This window comes from Simochromis diagramma, unplaced genomic scaffold (genome assembly GCF_900408965.1).
Source record: "Simochromis diagramma unplaced genomic scaffold, fSimDia1.1 OVJJ01000176.1, whole genome shotgun sequence".
Classification (NCBI taxonomy): Eukaryota; Metazoa; Chordata; class Actinopteri; order Cichliformes; family Cichlidae; genus Simochromis; species Simochromis diagramma.
Genome location: NW_024386892.1, coordinates 2,687,429 through 2,705,015, shown reverse-complemented (window position 1 = coordinate 2,705,015; position 17,587 = coordinate 2,687,429). Strand labels below are relative to the sequence as shown.

The following is a 17,587-nucleotide window of genomic DNA, read 5'->3' as shown; positions in this document are numbered from 1 at the left end:
TCCATCAGGGTAGATGAACGAACAGCACCGTCCACATACTTCTGCACAACTTGAAACTTCTTCTTCTCTGGTTTAATTGCTGTTTTCACGCTGTGACGTCACGTTAGAGCAGCCGCAGCGTTGAAAAAGCTCAGTCCTTCATCCTGAGCTCTCATCATCGTCATGATGTTCAGCCCCTCCTCTCCAGGTTTGTGGCTGAAGGTGACGTGAGTCACTCGGATCACCTTCCAGGTAGCCTCGTCACCTGCTTCTCATTCTGCTGCTTCGTCACGGTGACGTCAGCACGCAGGACGTGAGGGGGATTTAAAGGAGGAGGGGGGGCCGGGATTCCTGAGGATTACCCGTCATGCCCCGCGGGTAAAGATGGCGACAGCTGAGCAGGGCAGCGGATCAACTTTCTTGGAGCGGCTCTGAGCGGATTTCCTTCCGCGGACGGAGCGTCTTAGCCGGCCTCAACCCGACCCACTGCCCGGAGCTCCAGCGCGGACCTCGGCGCTGCTGTCCGGCCTCGGATCGGTCCGGAGCCCCCTCCCTTGGCTCTCCTGCTCCTCCGGAGGAGCGGAGCTCGGACAAAGTTTCCTCTCCTCCCCGGGACCGAGCGGCGCGGACGGGGCCTCAGGTAAGTTCGCGCCGGGCGGGGTGGGGGTGTCCCTGGTGCAGGTCTTCATGACGAGCCGCGCGGCTCGCGGAGCGCGGAACTGGGCCATGGTGGGCCGGTTCGCGTCGGTTTGACGGCCTGCCCGCGGGGGGGGGGGGGGGGGGGTGTCGTGTTTGTGCCTGTCAGACAGAGCCGAGGGCGTACAGCCGCGCCCCCAGCAGCCAATCACAGGACGACCAGGACGACCCTAGAACGGGGGGCCCAGGCCCTCAGCGAGGCCCCCGGCAGTTTCAATTGCAACTTTATTGATGCTCAGCAGGAAATGTCAAAATAAAAGCCTGTCAATGTTCGATGAAAAGTTTCATTAGAGCGTTATGACGACATGACAATGATAAAAAGAATGAATCCTGATTTTAAAAGTTCAGCAGAGACTTCTGAGCCGGCGATGGCGGTAAACCCAAAACGTCTCCGCTGTTCAAACGCGTCACTGATTTCACTGATCTGAGCTCAGTTACAAGACAAAGCAAACCGGCTTCAGTGAGTTAGCATGTAACAGCCAGAGGTGGGAGTTACCGCACGACACGGCGTTATCGCGATACTTCGCTCACCACTCGACGTTATTGTGTCGAATTGAATCAGGTTATCAAAATTCATCTTTGTTGATTTGTTTGATTCACAACGATCGCGTTTGTCCCGCATCAGGTTTTTTCTCTAAAAGACTGACGGTGGCGTCCGATGTGATTGAACGGGCTCCAGTTATTTCATCGGCGCTGAGTTCTGAAGAAATGAACGGTCTCCAGTTTTTATGGAAGTTCAATTTGAATGCAGAGACAGAATATCAACAAAAACACGTCACGGTTTTTCGTTTGAGCCAATTTAAAATAAGTTTAGTGTTTTTTCACAGTGGTCATGCTATTTAATAAATTATTGATATGTGGTGGTCCTGTGAGAATGGCGAGGGCCAGCAGCTCTGACCATGCCCCAGCTGAGATACATACATGTCCTTCATTCACACTTCCCAGCAGTCCCCACAAACATACAGTAATTACTAATAAACAGAGTAAAAACACGAGCAACTCCAACATTAACTCGTAAACAGTTGGCTAACAGACGCGTGTCCGTCACACTGTGGTGATGGAAACGTTTGCCCTTTCTCAATTCTCAAGTACGCGAGTCCGCGCTCGCGTTCTCGGCGAGTCAATTGTACAATTGGAACACCAGCGTACTCGATGATGTCACAGGTCCAGAGTTTTTACTGCTGTCGCCTCTTAATTTAACTGTGATTAATATGTTATGAAGCTTAACTTTGATCTCAGCCAAACTGATTTACTCAGAAACAAATAAAACACTGAAATGATGATGATCTAAGAGACTTATAAATCATGTTTAACCTCAGTAGTGAAAGACTGCGGGTGCTTTGAAAATGATGTGCTGGGAGTCCGCTGTTCTCGCGGGCTCTAGTGACTCTTGACCTCCCAGTCAGCTATCGAGCTGGTCACAGACGTCTCTGAAAACATCGGAGCACTTTTGCGAATATGTGATGTCTTGATAAATCGAGCAGATATTTGAAGTTTACACAGCTACATCCTCACCTGAAAATATTTTGAAAGTTTATTTTGTGACCCAGAAAGAGTAAGACTTTAAAGGTTTTAGCCGCGCTCCTCCACCATTGCCGCGTTTGAGTTTTGGACGAAATGCATTCTGGGATATTTAGCTGTACCAAGTCCACACGAGTCACCACCGATGCATGCTCGATAAAACGGGCGGAGCGAGAACACATCTGGGAATTTTTCTCAGCTTGATGCTTTGAATTTGAACAGTACTTGGTCTCCGACTGACGACGGATCACGAGTCCACGAGAACGCAAGTACGCACCAATACGCATATTGAGACAGGCCCATAATCTAACCAATGTTACATTTATTGCATTAATATGTGAGATGTTTAAATTTTAAATACTGAGGGGACAGTAACCATGGAAACTCTCAGCAGAGGCAAAAACAACACATGCAGTGGAAGAAGAGAAGTTCTGTGTAATAATGAGAAATGACAGGAAACGTATCGATTACATGAAGAGAGGGAGGTGCACAACATCGGAGGGTCAGGAGCTGAACGCCAGCCTGTGTCACACATCAGACGCCTGATGATGCTGAAACTGCAGCACCTTTAGACAAACATCCAGTGTTCAGCTTCGCTGTCTTTCCATTTCAGGTCGCCACAAACACACAGACAGTGCGAATAAGTATATAGAAGAGAGATTCTACTGGCTCCACTACATTTGTCTGACTGACTGTCGGGGTAAAATAAATTCATAACCTGTGATCAGCTGCATGTTTCTGATAGAGTCATGTCGTGTCACTGTTTTAAGGTGGAGCTTTAAATGGGCTCGTTTTTCATCCCCAAACTGAAAGTAAACACAAACACTTCCAGCTGTGTTTCTTGGTTACAATCAGGCATTAAAGCTGATTTTTATACACATTTACATATATATGATTGGTGCTCCTTATTTGTATAGTTACTCTTTTATCAGGATTACCATCACCAGAAACTACTCTGATATACTTCTTATTGTTGCTCAGCACCCGTCAGACAGCCTTCAGCCGGCTTGTCCATTTCTAACCCGAGGGAATCTGGTTTCTTCTGTGAAGCCATCAGTAGCATCATTCCTAATAGATGTATCAGTTTCTCATGTATTCCATTATCCGAGCGTATGACCGACATATAAAGTAACGACTGTAACACTGCATCAATTCCCAGCATCCTGTTTTTGAACACGTTTCCAGAAATGAAGTAATAGACAACGAAATATATGTGTCAACTTCCTGATCTGCCCCCGACCACAACAATGCAAACACGTGACATCAAATATGATGTGATGCCGTACATCGGCCTGCCTCTTGATATATATATAAAGCATATAAACACGTGCAGCAACAACTTGGCACAAACACATCACGACCGTGTCCTGACCTTTATTTTCAGTCTGGTGCTCAGTAACTCTGCTCTTTGTACTTTTGACTTCAAGGACATCTCCTTCAAGTAATACACAGTAATACACAGTACAGCTGTCTGTGACTTAGGGCTGCCACGATTACGTCGACTATCAAAATCGTCGACGACTGATTTAATAGTCGACGCGTCGTTTGAAGCTTTGTAAGATCCTGAAAGACGCAGGAATAAGTAGCAGGATTTAAGAGTGTAATAACGGACTGAAACAGAAGATGGCAGCACTGCATGTACAAGGATACCAGCTGCCGTTAAACCCCGAAGAAGAAGAAGAAGCTGTGTCCGGTATCGTAGCTGTGTCCAAATTCAGGAACCGCATCCTCCTGTGCCGCATTTGTAGGCCGATTACGTTACAGCGACACGACGAAGACTGTCCACATTCGAAGACTCCGACAAATGCGCCAGATTTGAAGGATGGGTCGGGTGTATACTTGGTGGCCCAACCTATCCCAGAATTCATAGCGTGGCCCTGCTCAGTTTCCAACAATGGCGGCAGCTAGTTAGTTTTAATATTACTCTTATTATTCTTTCTGGGTCACAAAATAAACGTTTAACATATTTTCAGGCGAGAATGTAGCTGTGTAAACCTCAAATATCTGCTCAGTTTATCAAGACGCCACATATTTTCAAAAGCGCTCCGACGTTTTCGGAGACGTCTGTTACCCACTAGCTCGATAGCTAGCCGGGGGCTAGGCTAACTAGAGCCGTGAGAACACCGGACTCCCGGCAAATCGTTTTCAAACCCACCGCCGTCTTTCGCTACTCAGGTTAAACATGATATATAAGTCACTTAGATAACTTAAAAATTTTATTGTTTGGCTTTTTTAGTATTTTATTTGTTCCTGAGTAAATCGGTTTGGCTGAGATTAAAGTTATAGTTTTTACACAGCTGAATAAACGTCAAGCAGACAGCTGATTATCAGAAGTGTGAGATGCTGGAGAGTTTACTCCGGTGTCCTGTTATATTTTAGATAGCAAGGAGTTTATTAAACTTCACCGAAACAATCTGCAAATTTCATTAAACTTTAATAAACTATCATCTTGTCTTTATTTTTAGTTAGCACCTTAAACACTTACAGCTTGTAAGCTAATGATAGTTATATAAGAGCAGATGCTGCTGGTGCGATAAGCTGTACGTTGTACGTCCAATGGATGATGATCTGATTAGTCGACTAATCGCAAAAATAATCAGTGCAAGGCTCGCAAAATTTCAAAATCTCTGGTAGCCCTTCGGGAAGGCATTCTTCAGTTTTTGGTAGCCCAAAATAAATTTAAGTAGCCCGAATAAAAAAGAAAGCAATTTTTTTTTAATGTTTTGTTTCCATTACAATATAATATTGTAATGGAAACAAAAATTAATCAAAAAAAATTGTTAAAATAAAAATCACAACAACTGTATAAAAATTACAATCATCAACTCAAATACTTGGTTCAAATGGAACAGAAATTTCTATTAACTTGTAAGAACTGTGTAGAACATGAATCAGTCTGTGTCAGATCCTGAATCTGAAATTTCCACTGAAGTCACGGGTAAGAAGTAAGTGGAACCAAGGCCATTTGCTTTTTGAAGTTTGCAAATACTGCTAAATTTTGCCAATGGTAGTTCACTCTTTGCAATATAGCACGCTGTTCTAAACAGCTTTTTCAGGAGTTCTTGTTGTGCTTGGTTTATTTTTAGTATGTTTTTTGCAATTGCTGTTTGTTCTGGGAAAGATACTGCAGACTGGGCAATAATGCATTTCTTGCATTTCTCATGGGTTCTAATGGGGTCTTTCTTAAAATTACTAGTCCCAGTAACAAAGGCGCTTGTCGACTCAGAAATCAAATGAAACTCACAACACACCTGGCAGAACATCATGTTATTTAGCTCGTCATATTCCAGCCACAGAAATTCTTTTGTCCATGAAACCAAAAAAGCTGCACTTTCTTTTTGCCTTATAGTCTGATTTGTCATAACTTTTCCGTTTTGTGGTAAGCTTTTCTTTGGCTGTCACTTCTTCACCCTGACCTGTCTTATTTGGCTCAGCAGAACTAAAATACCAGTGTAAATCCTGCTGCTTTTATACACGTACTTACATAACGGTCAGCGATTCTTTGCGCACTCAACCTCTCACATGTTTAAGCTTGCTGCGAGAGATTTCACTTGTCATGTTTGAATAGTAAGCTAATGAGTGATAAGGCGATGTCAGAGGAATTGGTGCGCAATTAATTGTCACTCACCAATCAGTGCTGCTGCTCTCTACACACCTTTCGCGCAATCACAAAATGAAAGTGAAAGCAAAAAAACAAGCGCAAATTCAAACGCGATTTCAATATGTCACATATTGACAGTGGCTCATCGATGCCAATGACATAATTACTCAGCTACATTGGCGAAAGAATGCAAAAGCATAGACATATATTTTCCTTCCTATGATAGCCCGACGGGCAGGGCTGAGTTAGATTTTGGTAGCCCGACTGGAAAAATCGCTAGCCCCGGGACGTCGGGCTAGCGATTTTGCGAGCCCTGCAGTGACTAGTCGACTAGTCACTAGTCTGAGCAGCAGCAGCAGTGAGTCAGTCTCCACAGGCACCCATGTTAAAATAAACATGTTTAGTCTCTGGATAATTTCCTTCTTCATAACACAGGTATGGGGGAGGATGTTTCTGTAACTCACCTGTTTTCATTATTATCACCTGTTTGAGGGGTGTGGCCTCTGACTGACAGGTGGATGATGACACAGGTGGATGTAGCTGCTACCTGTCTGCTAACTTCACCTCTGCACCGTGTTTGTGCTGTTGGTAACTTTTGGAGCGTTTCTAATGACATCACCCGACCAATAACACGGCTGCTGGGAGGTCACTGTACTAACAGACCGTCCATAAAGGCGGAGCTCCTGTTTGGGTGCACACTGAAATTCTGGGATTTTGATTGGTTGCTGCTGCACCATCTTGTCCAAATATGGTCATTCCTAGAAACGAAAAGCAACGTGGAGGCAGAAAAAATGCCGAAATTAAAATGGCTGAAATTCAGCGAGGCTGTGTCCGTCTTAGACGTACAGTCTGTGGTGGCGTGTTGATCGTTGCTATGGTGAAGGAAGGTGTCGACACAGCGCCATCGAGTCGCTGCAGGCTCAGAAAAACATTCTTTGTCGGCTGGAATGGAAACAGGAAGTAGAACAATGGTGGTTTCCTGCTCCTACACAGTTACTGCGAGCTGATTGGCTTACAGTTCAGTGTGTGCTCACCTGAGGCTACGGGGTGGTTCTCAGCGAGTTTTAAACGTGCCTCAGACACCTGAAGGCACCGCTGTGGGGACCTCTGGGGCAGTCTGGCTCGCAGTAATCTGATTACAGCATGAGACACAGGAAGTGAAGCTGTCCACCCCCCCTTTGAGCCCCCTGCTGTGAGGTCTCATACACTGAGGTTACGGCTCTGGCGTGTGTTCTTGCAGGTAGTGAGGGACACTCTCCGTCATTTGTGTTGTTGTCGGAGTGACCAGAGGAGGAGGCGGAGCTCACAGTTGACTGAGACACCATCTGTCCTCGCTGTCTCATGAGGAGAATTGGACATGCTCTGCCGCTCGCAGGACACATGAGCCACAGAGCTCACCTGCTCAGGTGTGTGTGTGTGTGTGTGTGTGTGTGTGTGTGTGTGTGTGTGTGGTTTCATGTTGAGGTGAGTCACATTCAAACCAGTTAGCTGGTATCAGCTGTCAGGTGGAAAGGTGACTGCTGCTCGGCTCTGATAGGACGCCTCGGGTATCATCGTTAGCTGTGAGATGGCCGAGCGCTCGGGTTTCAGATGATTTCATTCGGTGTGATAAATCAAACGCACCCTCTGCTTCTTGGTGCCGAGGTCAGGGGCAGGATCCCTGCATAGGAAGTTTCGGTGACCTTTGACCCCTTATAGGGTCTCGGGGTTCCCTCTGTTTGTTTGAAGATAATCTCGCAGCACCATCACAGGCCGCCATGCACTCGTTGCTGTTAGCTGTGATGTGACCTCTGCCACGCCCACGTTGGTTTAGATTCAGGGCTAACTCTGGGGCAGCATCACTACTTACCTGATGCATTGCCATGACAGCTGATGCAGCAGACCCAACCTGTGCTAGATCAGAGTCAGTCAGCGGAAGTCGGTGCCTGTTGGCCAATCAGATGTCTAGAAATGGCGTCGGTGCTCCTGTTGGTGAGTCACGTTGACTCTGATTGGAGGAGCATCGGTAATTAAACGAGCAGAACTCGAGTTAACTCGAGTGCAGCTGTGAGCGCGCTTGTCTGCTGGATGTCACAGGAAGTGCAGTCACATGATCACAGAACCTGCGCCAGTCGGCACCAGCTCAGCTTCATCTGAGGTCAAAGGTCACGGAGTTTTACTGCGTTTTTACTGCGTCGACCTTCAGAGTATCAGCAGTATTACTGCTAGTATCAGTAATCCTAGTACTGCGCCTGTGCTCGTTAGTCGCACTAACCCTCTGAGCAGCTTTGTTATTTACTGGCACAGCAGTCACATGACCTCTGCCCTCACAGATCCATCCTACCCATAATCCTCTCTGAGTGGAGATAAACCTCTGTGGCATGTATATTGACACACACACACTCCCGCAGCAGGTGGTCATCCTGACACCGACCCTTGCCTCCGATTGGACGGTATTGATCACATATGTGTGATGGGTGCAGGATCCTTGTGGTGCATTGTGGGAGATGCGGTTTGCACCATCCAGCCTTTGTGATCTCTCAGACACGGCGCTGCGGTTGCTGGATTTCCAGCATGCCATCTGCTGCAGTTTGACCTTCAGCCGTAGATGAGTGAGCTGTGATGTCAGAGACAGGTGGTCAGCTGCACTTCCTCCCAATCAGACGGCCGTGACGTGGGCCTGCAGAGCCTGCGAACTGACCCGGGATCAGCTCACTGTGTGTTTGGGCGAGTGTGTCTCTCAGGTGTTGAACTCGTCACTGTGATTGGTCAATGAGCAGCTCAACCTGCTAAATCAGTTCATGTTTACGTGAACACGTGTACACAGAGCAGGGCGATACGACCAAAAATATTTATCACGATATACATTTGAAAATTTGCGATAACGATATAACTGACGATATAATCGACACTGGACAAAATACTTTACAACTCCACAACTTTATTAGTGTAAAAAACCCCATCAATGTATTTCCACTGAAACAAGCAGCTGTTTTTTATCTGCATTAAAGTTATATAAACATGTAACAGAGCAAATGCAAATTCTTCGCTGACAGTTTAACCAAAAGGCATTTCCAGTGGAAACTGGCCGACACATCCTCAGCATAACCATGTAGAATATCCACACAACTTAAAAAGAGGTTATACACACACAATATGGTAACATTATGTTGAAGCACAGTACGTATCACTCCGCGAGGCTCCGCCTACGATAGCCGTAATACTCCGACAATCCATCAAGTGGTGCGGCTTCGTAGCTTAGCAAAGTCGTACTGAAACATCTGACAGATTTTCGAGCGCCGTGCACATAAAATCGTTTCGAGGTCAGTAAACACAACCAGAGTTCATACATAAGGCACACGGGATTATAAGGGGCTCTGTCGACTGTCAGAAAAATCAAAGGATTGATTTTAAGTGCGCCGTATTTTCCAAACAACACGGTAATAACGACGGCCCGCTAGCACGCTCTACCAAAAATAGTGCTTTGTTGTGTGTCTGACGGACGAAAGCTAAACCAGTTCCACACCAGTGAAGCTGCAGCATTTTTACAAACCAGTTCTGGTTCATCCGTTTCATTCAACGATCCGCTTTCTCTCTTCTCATTCTGCGTCGCCGCCATGATTTTTCCGCCATGTGCGTATGTAAACAAAGGCACTGCGCATGCGCGTTTTACCCATATCCTATCGCCATATTTCATTTTCTTATCGTTGCCCAACATCATACCGGTGTTACTGTGAACGGTGTGAGATGGCCCAGCACTACCTGTCTGACACACCTGTGCAGGTTCAGTCTTGGGGAATAACAAACGTGTTGTGTATATTTACATTTTTGCTCATAAATATGTTTCTGTTTTATTTCATTAAAATTTTATTTTTTATTTGTTTCTCCTCTGCAAACGTTTTATTTTATTTTCAGCCAAGTTTTTCTCACTTTGGTCTTTACTGATGTGTGTGTGTGTGTTCTTCGTCCTGCGCCTTGTTGGCCTCAGTCTGCTTCCTGTCTTGTGCGCTCGGCCCTCCTCTCGTGTCCTCTGTGTGGCGGCGGCGCTGACTCGTGTTTCCGTTCCTCCATCTTGTGTTTCAGGTACTTTCAGGCAGCGTGAGGGTTGCACGCCGGCAGGAGGAGGATCTGTGTGTGCTGACATACAAGGTGAGGATGTGTTTGCGGTCTCTGCTCTTTCCTGGTGAGGGGTTCAGATTCTGCTGCAGCCGTTGCATGACCAAAGCGGTCATATTGATTGGTCAGGTGACATCTCCATGGTGACGCTGCAGGTAGCACTCACATTCAGCTCTTCGTTCGAGCTAACTGCAGCTTCATGTGGAAAGGGTGAAATCTGACCCGAACCCGCAGCCAGGATCAGCTACAGGAGGATTATTCTGAGCATCACTCGTGCTAAGCTGCTCTGGCCTGGATCAGTCTGACGAGCTCACATCATTGGCTCGCTGGGTCACGGCCGCACTTCCTGTCTAACAGCTGCTCTCTGTTTCAGGCTGGATCGTCCTGTGGATGACCTCCTCTCGGGACTCACTCATCCTTCAGGTACAGACACCGGCGACCTGATGATGATGTCACACACACGTAGCACATGTACATTCACCTGTAATAGCCAGCAGAAGGAAGGGGAGAGACTAATCGCCCAGATCGTGTAACCGAAAGACTTTCCGCAAGCCGCAGTAAGCTCCTCCTCCTCTTCAGCTGTCGGTCGTGTCATCACGCAGGTGAGACGTTTGAGGGGCGTTTGTCCTTCTAACATGCTGCAGGTCTGTCTCGCCATCGCCGCTCTCAACTCCGCAGCTTGTCATCAGATCAGAATCAGAAAGGGTTTTATTGCCAAATGTTGAGCAGGTTTACAACATTAGGAAATTGCTGCGGTGCTTCAGTGCAAACATACTGTCATAAATTACGCTTAAATAGACATGAAAAAATAAAAGTAAGAATAAGAATTAAAAGTGCTAAGTAGATATATACATGATATATACATGAGTGCAGGTGGTGATCGGTGCCAAACATGAAATGATGCAGTGACACAGCGTAGGGTCATGTGTTAGTGGCGGGGACAGTCATGTGGTTATTGTTCATGTGTCCAACAGCAGAGGGGAAGAAATTGTTCTTATGGCGAGAGGTTCTGGTGCGAATGGACCGGAGCCTCCTGCCTGAGGGGAGCAGGTCAAACAGACTGTGTCCAGGGTGAGAAGGGTCAGCTGAGATCCGAGCTGCACGCCGCAGTGTCCTGGAGGTGTACAGGTCCTGCAGAGATGGGAGTCTGCAGCCAATCACCTTCTCAGCAGAGCGCACAACACGCTGCAGCCTCTGTTTGTCCCTGATAGTGGCTCCAGCGTACCACACGGTGATGGAGGAGGTGAGGATGGACTCGATGATTGCAGTGTAGAACTGCATCATCGTCCGTGTTGGCAGGTTGAATTTCTTCAGCTGCCTCAGGAAGTACATCCTCTGCTGGGCTTTCTTGATGACGGAGGTGATGGTGGGCTCCCACTTCAGGTCCTGGGTGATGGTGGTACCCAGGAAGCGGAATGAGTCCACAGAGGTGATGGGGGTGTCAGTCAGGATGATGGGGGGGAGTGGGGCTGTGTGCTTCCTGAAGTCCACAATAATCTCCACTGTCTTCTGGGCATTCAGCACCAGGTTGTTGTGGCTGCACCAGGACACCAGACGTTCAACCTCCCTCCTGTAGGCAGACTCATCCCCGTCCGAGATGAGCCCAATAACGGTGGTGTCATCTGCGAACTTGATTAGCTTGACAGAGTGGTGGGTGGAGGTGCAGCAGTTAGTATACAGGGAGAAGAGCAGAGGAGAAAGAACACAGCCCTGAGGGGAGCCGGTGCTGATGGTCCAGGAGTCCGAGACATTCTTTCCCAGCCTCACATGCTGCTTCCTGTCCGTCAGGAAGTCAGTGATCCACCGGCAGATGGGATCAGGCACATTCATCTGGGAAAGCTTGCCTCGGAGATGGTCTGGAAGGATGGTGTTGAAGGCAGAGCTGAAGTCCACAAACAGGATCCTGGCGTAGGTTCCTGGGGAGTCCAGATGCTGCAGGATGAAGTGTAGGGCCATGTTGATGGCGTCGTCTACAGACCTGTTGGCTCTATATGCAAACTGCAGGGGGTCCAGGAGGGGGGCCGTGAGGGTCTTGAGATGGGAGAGAACTAGGCGCTCAAATGACTTCATGACCACAGATGTCAGAGCCACGGGTCTGTAGTCATTTAGTCCAGTGATCCTAGGTTTCTTGGGGATAGGGATTATGGTGGAGGACTTGAAGCAGGCAGGCACATGACATGCCTGCAGTGAGGAGTTGAAAATGCCAGAAAACACTGGGGCCAGCTCGTTTGCACAGTGTCTGAGGGTGGCAGGAGACACGCCGTCTGGGCCGGGAGCTTTCCGAGCATTCAGGTTCTTAAACTGCTTCCTCACATCTGCTTCATGAATGTGAAGATATGAGATCTGCAGTCCACTGTTTGTGAGGTCATTTAATAGAGGAAAGGGGCCCCACCCCAGCCCGTAATTACGTCTCCCAGCAAACTGACACATCCTTGGAAAGTTGGAATTAAAATTAATTGCAGCCAGTTTGTGATTAATTACAGCGGAGGGAAGGAGCGCTCCCTGACCACCTAAAAGGTAGCACGCCTGGCGTGGACGACGAATGGTGGGTGTCTGCGTGCTGTTGGGGGACAATTAAATTCATACCTCCACCTTGAGATCTGAGATATTGTAGCTTATGTCGGAGAAGGCTCTCCTTTACCAAGGAAACCAAGACGGGAAGCAAAGAGACAGTGGCGCTGTCGTCTTAATAAGATGTCCTCGTCTTCCTCCTCACCTCAAGCCTGTGCTGACGTCATGGCGCTAACACACAAATGCATAACGTGCTCATTTATTCCCCAAATTGTTCTAAGTGCTTATTATAATTACTTATTAGCAGAATAGACATGAGATCCTGCCGTCAGGTTCAAGCGTCCTAAAAATCCCACGTTCCCTCTCAAAGACAGTTTGGTTACATCGTTTATTATTATTTAAGAGTCCAGCAGCGTCGCAGACACTTCAGCTAGCAGAGGCTAACGGCTGCCCTACTCCCAGAAAGGTTCAGTGTATCGTCAGCAGCTGTCGTCTTCAGCAGTGAGCTCCTCGGACTCCTGTCAGAGTTTTACAGGCGTGTCCAGAGGAAGCAAAGGCAGACGCCTCCCACACGGCATTGACAGCTGAGGTAAACTGTGACCTGACAGCCTTCAAAGATGGGGAAAATCTCCCTCCCTCACTGTTCAGCTGCCTGCTCTCTGCTGACCTCTAGTGGTGACATTTTACACGCAGCTGTCAGATCGATCCAAACCAGCAGCAGCGGGTTCAACACCGATCTGTGACCGACTCAGAGGCTGAGTCGGTTGGCTGAACTTTGCCCTCTTTTCAGTGTCTTCCTCTTGCCGTGTCTCGTACAGTCTCCATCCCCATCATATGACATCACGTGGCCTGACTTTACTACCCCTCCATGTGTTGCTGTTGATTAACCTTCTGCCTTCATGTAAATGAAAGTGGGCAGGACTCGGGTTTCCTGTTGGTGTCCTCACACGCGGTGTGTTCTCCCGCTGAAATCAGTTCATTCATTTTCCAGTAGCTCCCAGTTCAGGCGCTGTGGTCCGTTTCTCACAGTTGACGCAGCTGATTTTAAACGCCGCTGCCTTCGACTTCACTCACAGAGCAGAGTTCATTTCAGCAACATCAGAGACGTCCGGAGGGATTTGTCTTTCGTGAAATGATCCAATATGAACTTTTAAAGATTGCTGATTTATAAAACATTAACAAAGCTTCAGGCGTGTGCATGTGAGCGTGCACATAGGCGTGCGTTCGTGAGGTGGAACAGAGGGCGTTTCCATCGTGTGGAGAAGCTTTAAAGGACGTTCAGTGTGACATCAGAGGTCCTCACAGAGGGGGAATGTCAGTGTGTGTGTGTGTGTGTGTGGGGGGTGGTATTAACATCTTCATGGGGACCAAAAATTGGTAGTTTATTATACTATACTTGTGGGGACAAACAGCCCTCGCGGGGACCAAAATCCCGGTCCCCATGGGGTTGAAGGCATTTTTGAGACTCAAAATGAGGTTTTAGTGTCAGGGTTACAATTAGGTTATGGTTAAGCTCAGGGTTAAGCATTCATTTTTGATGGTTAGGGTAAGCGGCTAGGGAAAGGGTTATGCCAATGACATGTCCCCACAAGGTTATAAATACACGTGTGTGTGTGTGTGTGTGTGTGTGTGTGTGTGTGTGTGTGAGTGTAAGAGAGAAACAGGAAGTTGCACAGTGATCAATGGCCTGCCATTGGCTCCCCAAGGGCAGGACGCGGTCATGTGATGTGCATTAATTGGAGCAGAGAGTGGCGGGTGCGTGTCTGAACACTACATTCACACGTTACAAATCAGAGCTTTGACCTTTGACCTCCACATGCCAGTTGAACGTCCAGTGAGCTCACAGTCAGTCAGAGCAGAGCGCTGTGGCAGCTGTAATCATGTGACATCATCATCAGCTGTTAGCACATTAGCAGTGTTAGCTCCACTCTGTCACATGCTAACATTAGCGTTAGATCAATGCAGCTGCACTTCCTGTTCTGGAAACAAACGCAATCAATGAGAGGCCTGAGGGACGGACACGCATGCACACACACTTTACTGTAGTGGCGAGGGTGTATTTGATGCTGATGACGGGCGACCGAGCATCGATCTGCACACACAGAGAGAGGGTGAGGGGGCGACGGTTGCAACAGTCTAGTTGCGGTCGAGGCGTTGTGGTGGGTGGTTGTCGGGCGTCAGAGTCGTTTTGTGCCTCCTCTAACTCGTCTTCTCCTGGCAGGACTGACAGACCGACACGAAGTTACACAGGAAGGAAGCACGGCCTAGGATGGCGAGTGCGGCACCGGCCAGGAAGCCGTACCGTAAGGCTCCACCGCAGCACCGCGAGTCACGCCACGCCCTGCCCACTGCTCCGCCGCCACCTGCACCGCAGCCCGACATCAATCAGGTAATCAAACACACTTTAAAGACACCTCCACACCCCCCGCAGCACCTTGCCCGTCAGCGGCTGTCTGGCGATGGGATGAGGCCTGGTGTCCCAACCTTGCCGCCGCCACTCTCAGACAGCGAGCTGGAGGTTTCCAGCCTTTCCAGCCTGGAGCTCTGCACCCCGCCGCCGCTCTTCAGAGGACATATCCACCAACCCAGCTCAGCGAGAACCGCGGTGGCGGGCATGACTGCATCCGGTCACGATGCCATGATTCCTCACCGAAAGCCGCGACCTCAGCGCGGCACGAGTCCTCGCAATGTCAAGACCTCCATTAACACAGGAAACCAGGCTTTCCTGGGACAGGGAAGCCCCGCCCCAGCCCCGAAACACGCAGTGAGCTGCAACCCTCGAGGAAAACATCACCACCTCAATTACTGCACGAACGCCGCTGGCCGGACGCGGACCGCCAGCGCTCCTCGGAGCATCCTGAAGCAGCCGACTTCACTGGGTGTGGAGACCTATGACATTATCAGGAAGTCAAAGTCGGTGGAGTTGCTAGATGACGGCAGAGGGCGGAGCAGCGCCAGCCGGTGCCCTCCGACCCGTTCTCTGGATCGGGTAGAGCAGCAGAGGCTGACCTGGCGGCGGTCCTCGTCCCCGCCCTCCCCTGTCAGGACTGACTGGAACTGGAGGATGCAGGCGCTGCAGGAGAAGGTCCGCTTCTCTAACTTCTTGGATGAGATCACCTGTCGGGTCCTTAGCCCCGCCTGCCTAACACTGCTCGGCAGGTCGGCTTCTAAAGAGTATATAAGCCCCGCCTCCCAGCGCCGCCACCCCGCCTACAGAAACCAGCAGGTGAAGGGGTCTTCTGCAGACCGGACTCGACGCTGGGACGACTGGGTGGCAGCGCTGCAGCGGCCCGGAGGCACGCAGGAGGAGGGGGCGGTGCGGGAGACCGCGAAGCAGCAGCAAGGGTACAGAGAGTGGGCGGGGACTAAACGGCAGGTGAAAAGAGGAGTTAAGGTGGACAAACGTCCTCTCTCTAATCTGTCACTGCTGTCACACATCAAGGTAGGTCCACTCCACCTTTACCCCGCCCCCAACCGTTTCCTGTTGTTGTTTTCCTGCTGCGGGTCAAAGGTCACCAGTCCAGGGTAGCGGACTGGTCTTAGCGGTTCACACTGAGCTCATTAGTTATTGATCATCAAGATGACATCACACAGGGGCCACATACAATACATAGGACACCAAACTCCCAGTGACGCACTCTGACCTCGCTTTGACCTCTGGTCGTGCACCCCTTGATTTTTGTAACTTGTGATTGGCTCTTCAGCGGTTACGCTGCGATGTTGTCTCCGTGCCGACACCATACTGCAGCAGCTTGTTGCGCTTTAATGGCGGGTATATACAGCTGCGTGCGTGTGGTGACGGCGTGTCGGCAAGCCGAGTTACGGCTGCGAAGGGTATGGTGGCCGCTTCAGTCCGTCCAATCATGTGACAGTGAGACGGAGAGCAGAGCGCAGGGCGGAGTCCAGAGTGACACGCATACACACAGTTTAAAGTGCAGTTTGTTGTGTGTCTGATGATGTCGTGTTGTGTTTCAGGAGGCGTTGTCGGACTCGGACAGGATCAGGTGAGTCCGTTTGAACGTAACTTCCTGTCTGTCACGCCTTCTCGTTAGCTTAGCCGTTAAAACAGGAAGCTGAGCAGCATTTGTCATCAAGCAGCTTCAAACTAAAGGACGTGTGGGCTGTTTGTCCCGTTAGTGTCGGTTATTAACAGGAAGCAGCTTTTAGTTCAGCCAGGGTCATGTGGTCTCTGAACAGGAAGCTCTGTCTTCATCACTTCCTGTCTCCTCCCAGAATCCTTCAGCAGCAGAATGAGGACCTGCGGCGCCGCCTCTCTCTCACCACCCACAAGATGGAGGCCATGGAGGCGGAGTTTGACAGCAACCGCCACTACATGGAGGCGGAGCTTAGCCGGACTCGAGACGACCTGGACAAGATGAGAGACAAGTTCCGTAGGTGGGTGGAGTCAGTTCATCAGGGATGAGAGTGTCAGTCGCACCGCTCACTCTCTTCCATGAAGTACACTTGCAGTACTTTGATGTTTGCAGTACTTGTACTTTGATGAATGGTCCCGTGCAGCTGTACGCTCACGGTTGAGTTTTCTTTAACCAACAAACGCGATCCTCGCAGCGCCGATAAAATCAGCTGACCCTTTCCGTACGCGTGTGCTTTGCTCTGATCGAAGGTTAATCAGCTGACCGGCCTGCGCCCGAGTCTGCACGCGCTCCGTCACGCTGCTGTGTGTACTGTGTTTCTCGCAGAACAGAAAGTACTTGTTCACGTACCTGTCAGCGACGCCCGCCGTCACAGCCACACGTGGAGTCCGGTCGTCTCTTACGCGACCCGTCCACGTGGCGGTTTCTCGTCTCTACAGGCGGGGGAAACGCTGATCACAACGCCGAGTCTGTATCTGCTCCGGCTCAACACTCTGGCCTCCAATGAGCCTCGCCTCCAGCGCTCCGTTTCCGTGTCTGACGCGGCAGCGATTGAAGGGTCGAATGCACTGCTGCAGTCTAAGGTCGGGCGAGCATTACTCATACTTGTGCTCTCTCTCTCTCTCTCTCTCTCTCTCTCTCTCTCTCCCCCACCTGCAGACTCCAGAACAGTTACACAGCGTCTCAGAGAGCCAATCAGGATCTGGAGGAGAAACTTCACGCTCTGGTAAACCTCTGCCTCTCACTCACCTGACCTTTGACCTTGGGATACTCGGGAGCACCGTAGCAACAGGGTTGATCGAGCTCATCC

The 17,587-nt window shown here is 49.4% G+C and overlaps 1 protein-coding gene across 3 annotated transcripts in view; it reads left to right on the top strand.

Annotated features, from left to right (window-relative positions):
* Nucleotides 1-211: 211 nt before the first annotated feature.
* Nucleotides 212-17,587, top strand: part of tjap1 (tight junction associated protein 1 (peripheral)) — a 28,519-nt gene continuing 11,143 nt past the window's right edge. Inside the window, exons 1-7 of one of the 3 annotated variants that reach the window (XM_040033747.1) lie at nt 212-619; nt 9,860-9,925; nt 10,266-10,494; nt 14,625-14,792; nt 16,379-16,407; nt 16,637-16,798; nt 17,437-17,503. In XM_040033747.1, coding sequence (XP_039889681.1) covers nt 14,673-14,792; nt 16,379-16,407; nt 16,637-16,798; nt 17,437-17,503 — 378 coding nt within the window. In that variant the 5' untranslated portion in view covers nt 212-619; nt 9,860-9,925; nt 10,266-10,494; nt 14,625-14,672. The remainder of the gene's footprint in view (nt 620-9,859; nt 9,926-10,265; nt 10,495-14,624; nt 14,793-16,378; nt 16,408-16,636; nt 16,799-17,436; nt 17,504-17,587) is intronic. The other 2 variants (XM_040033746.1, XM_040033748.1) reach the window with 2 other exon arrangements.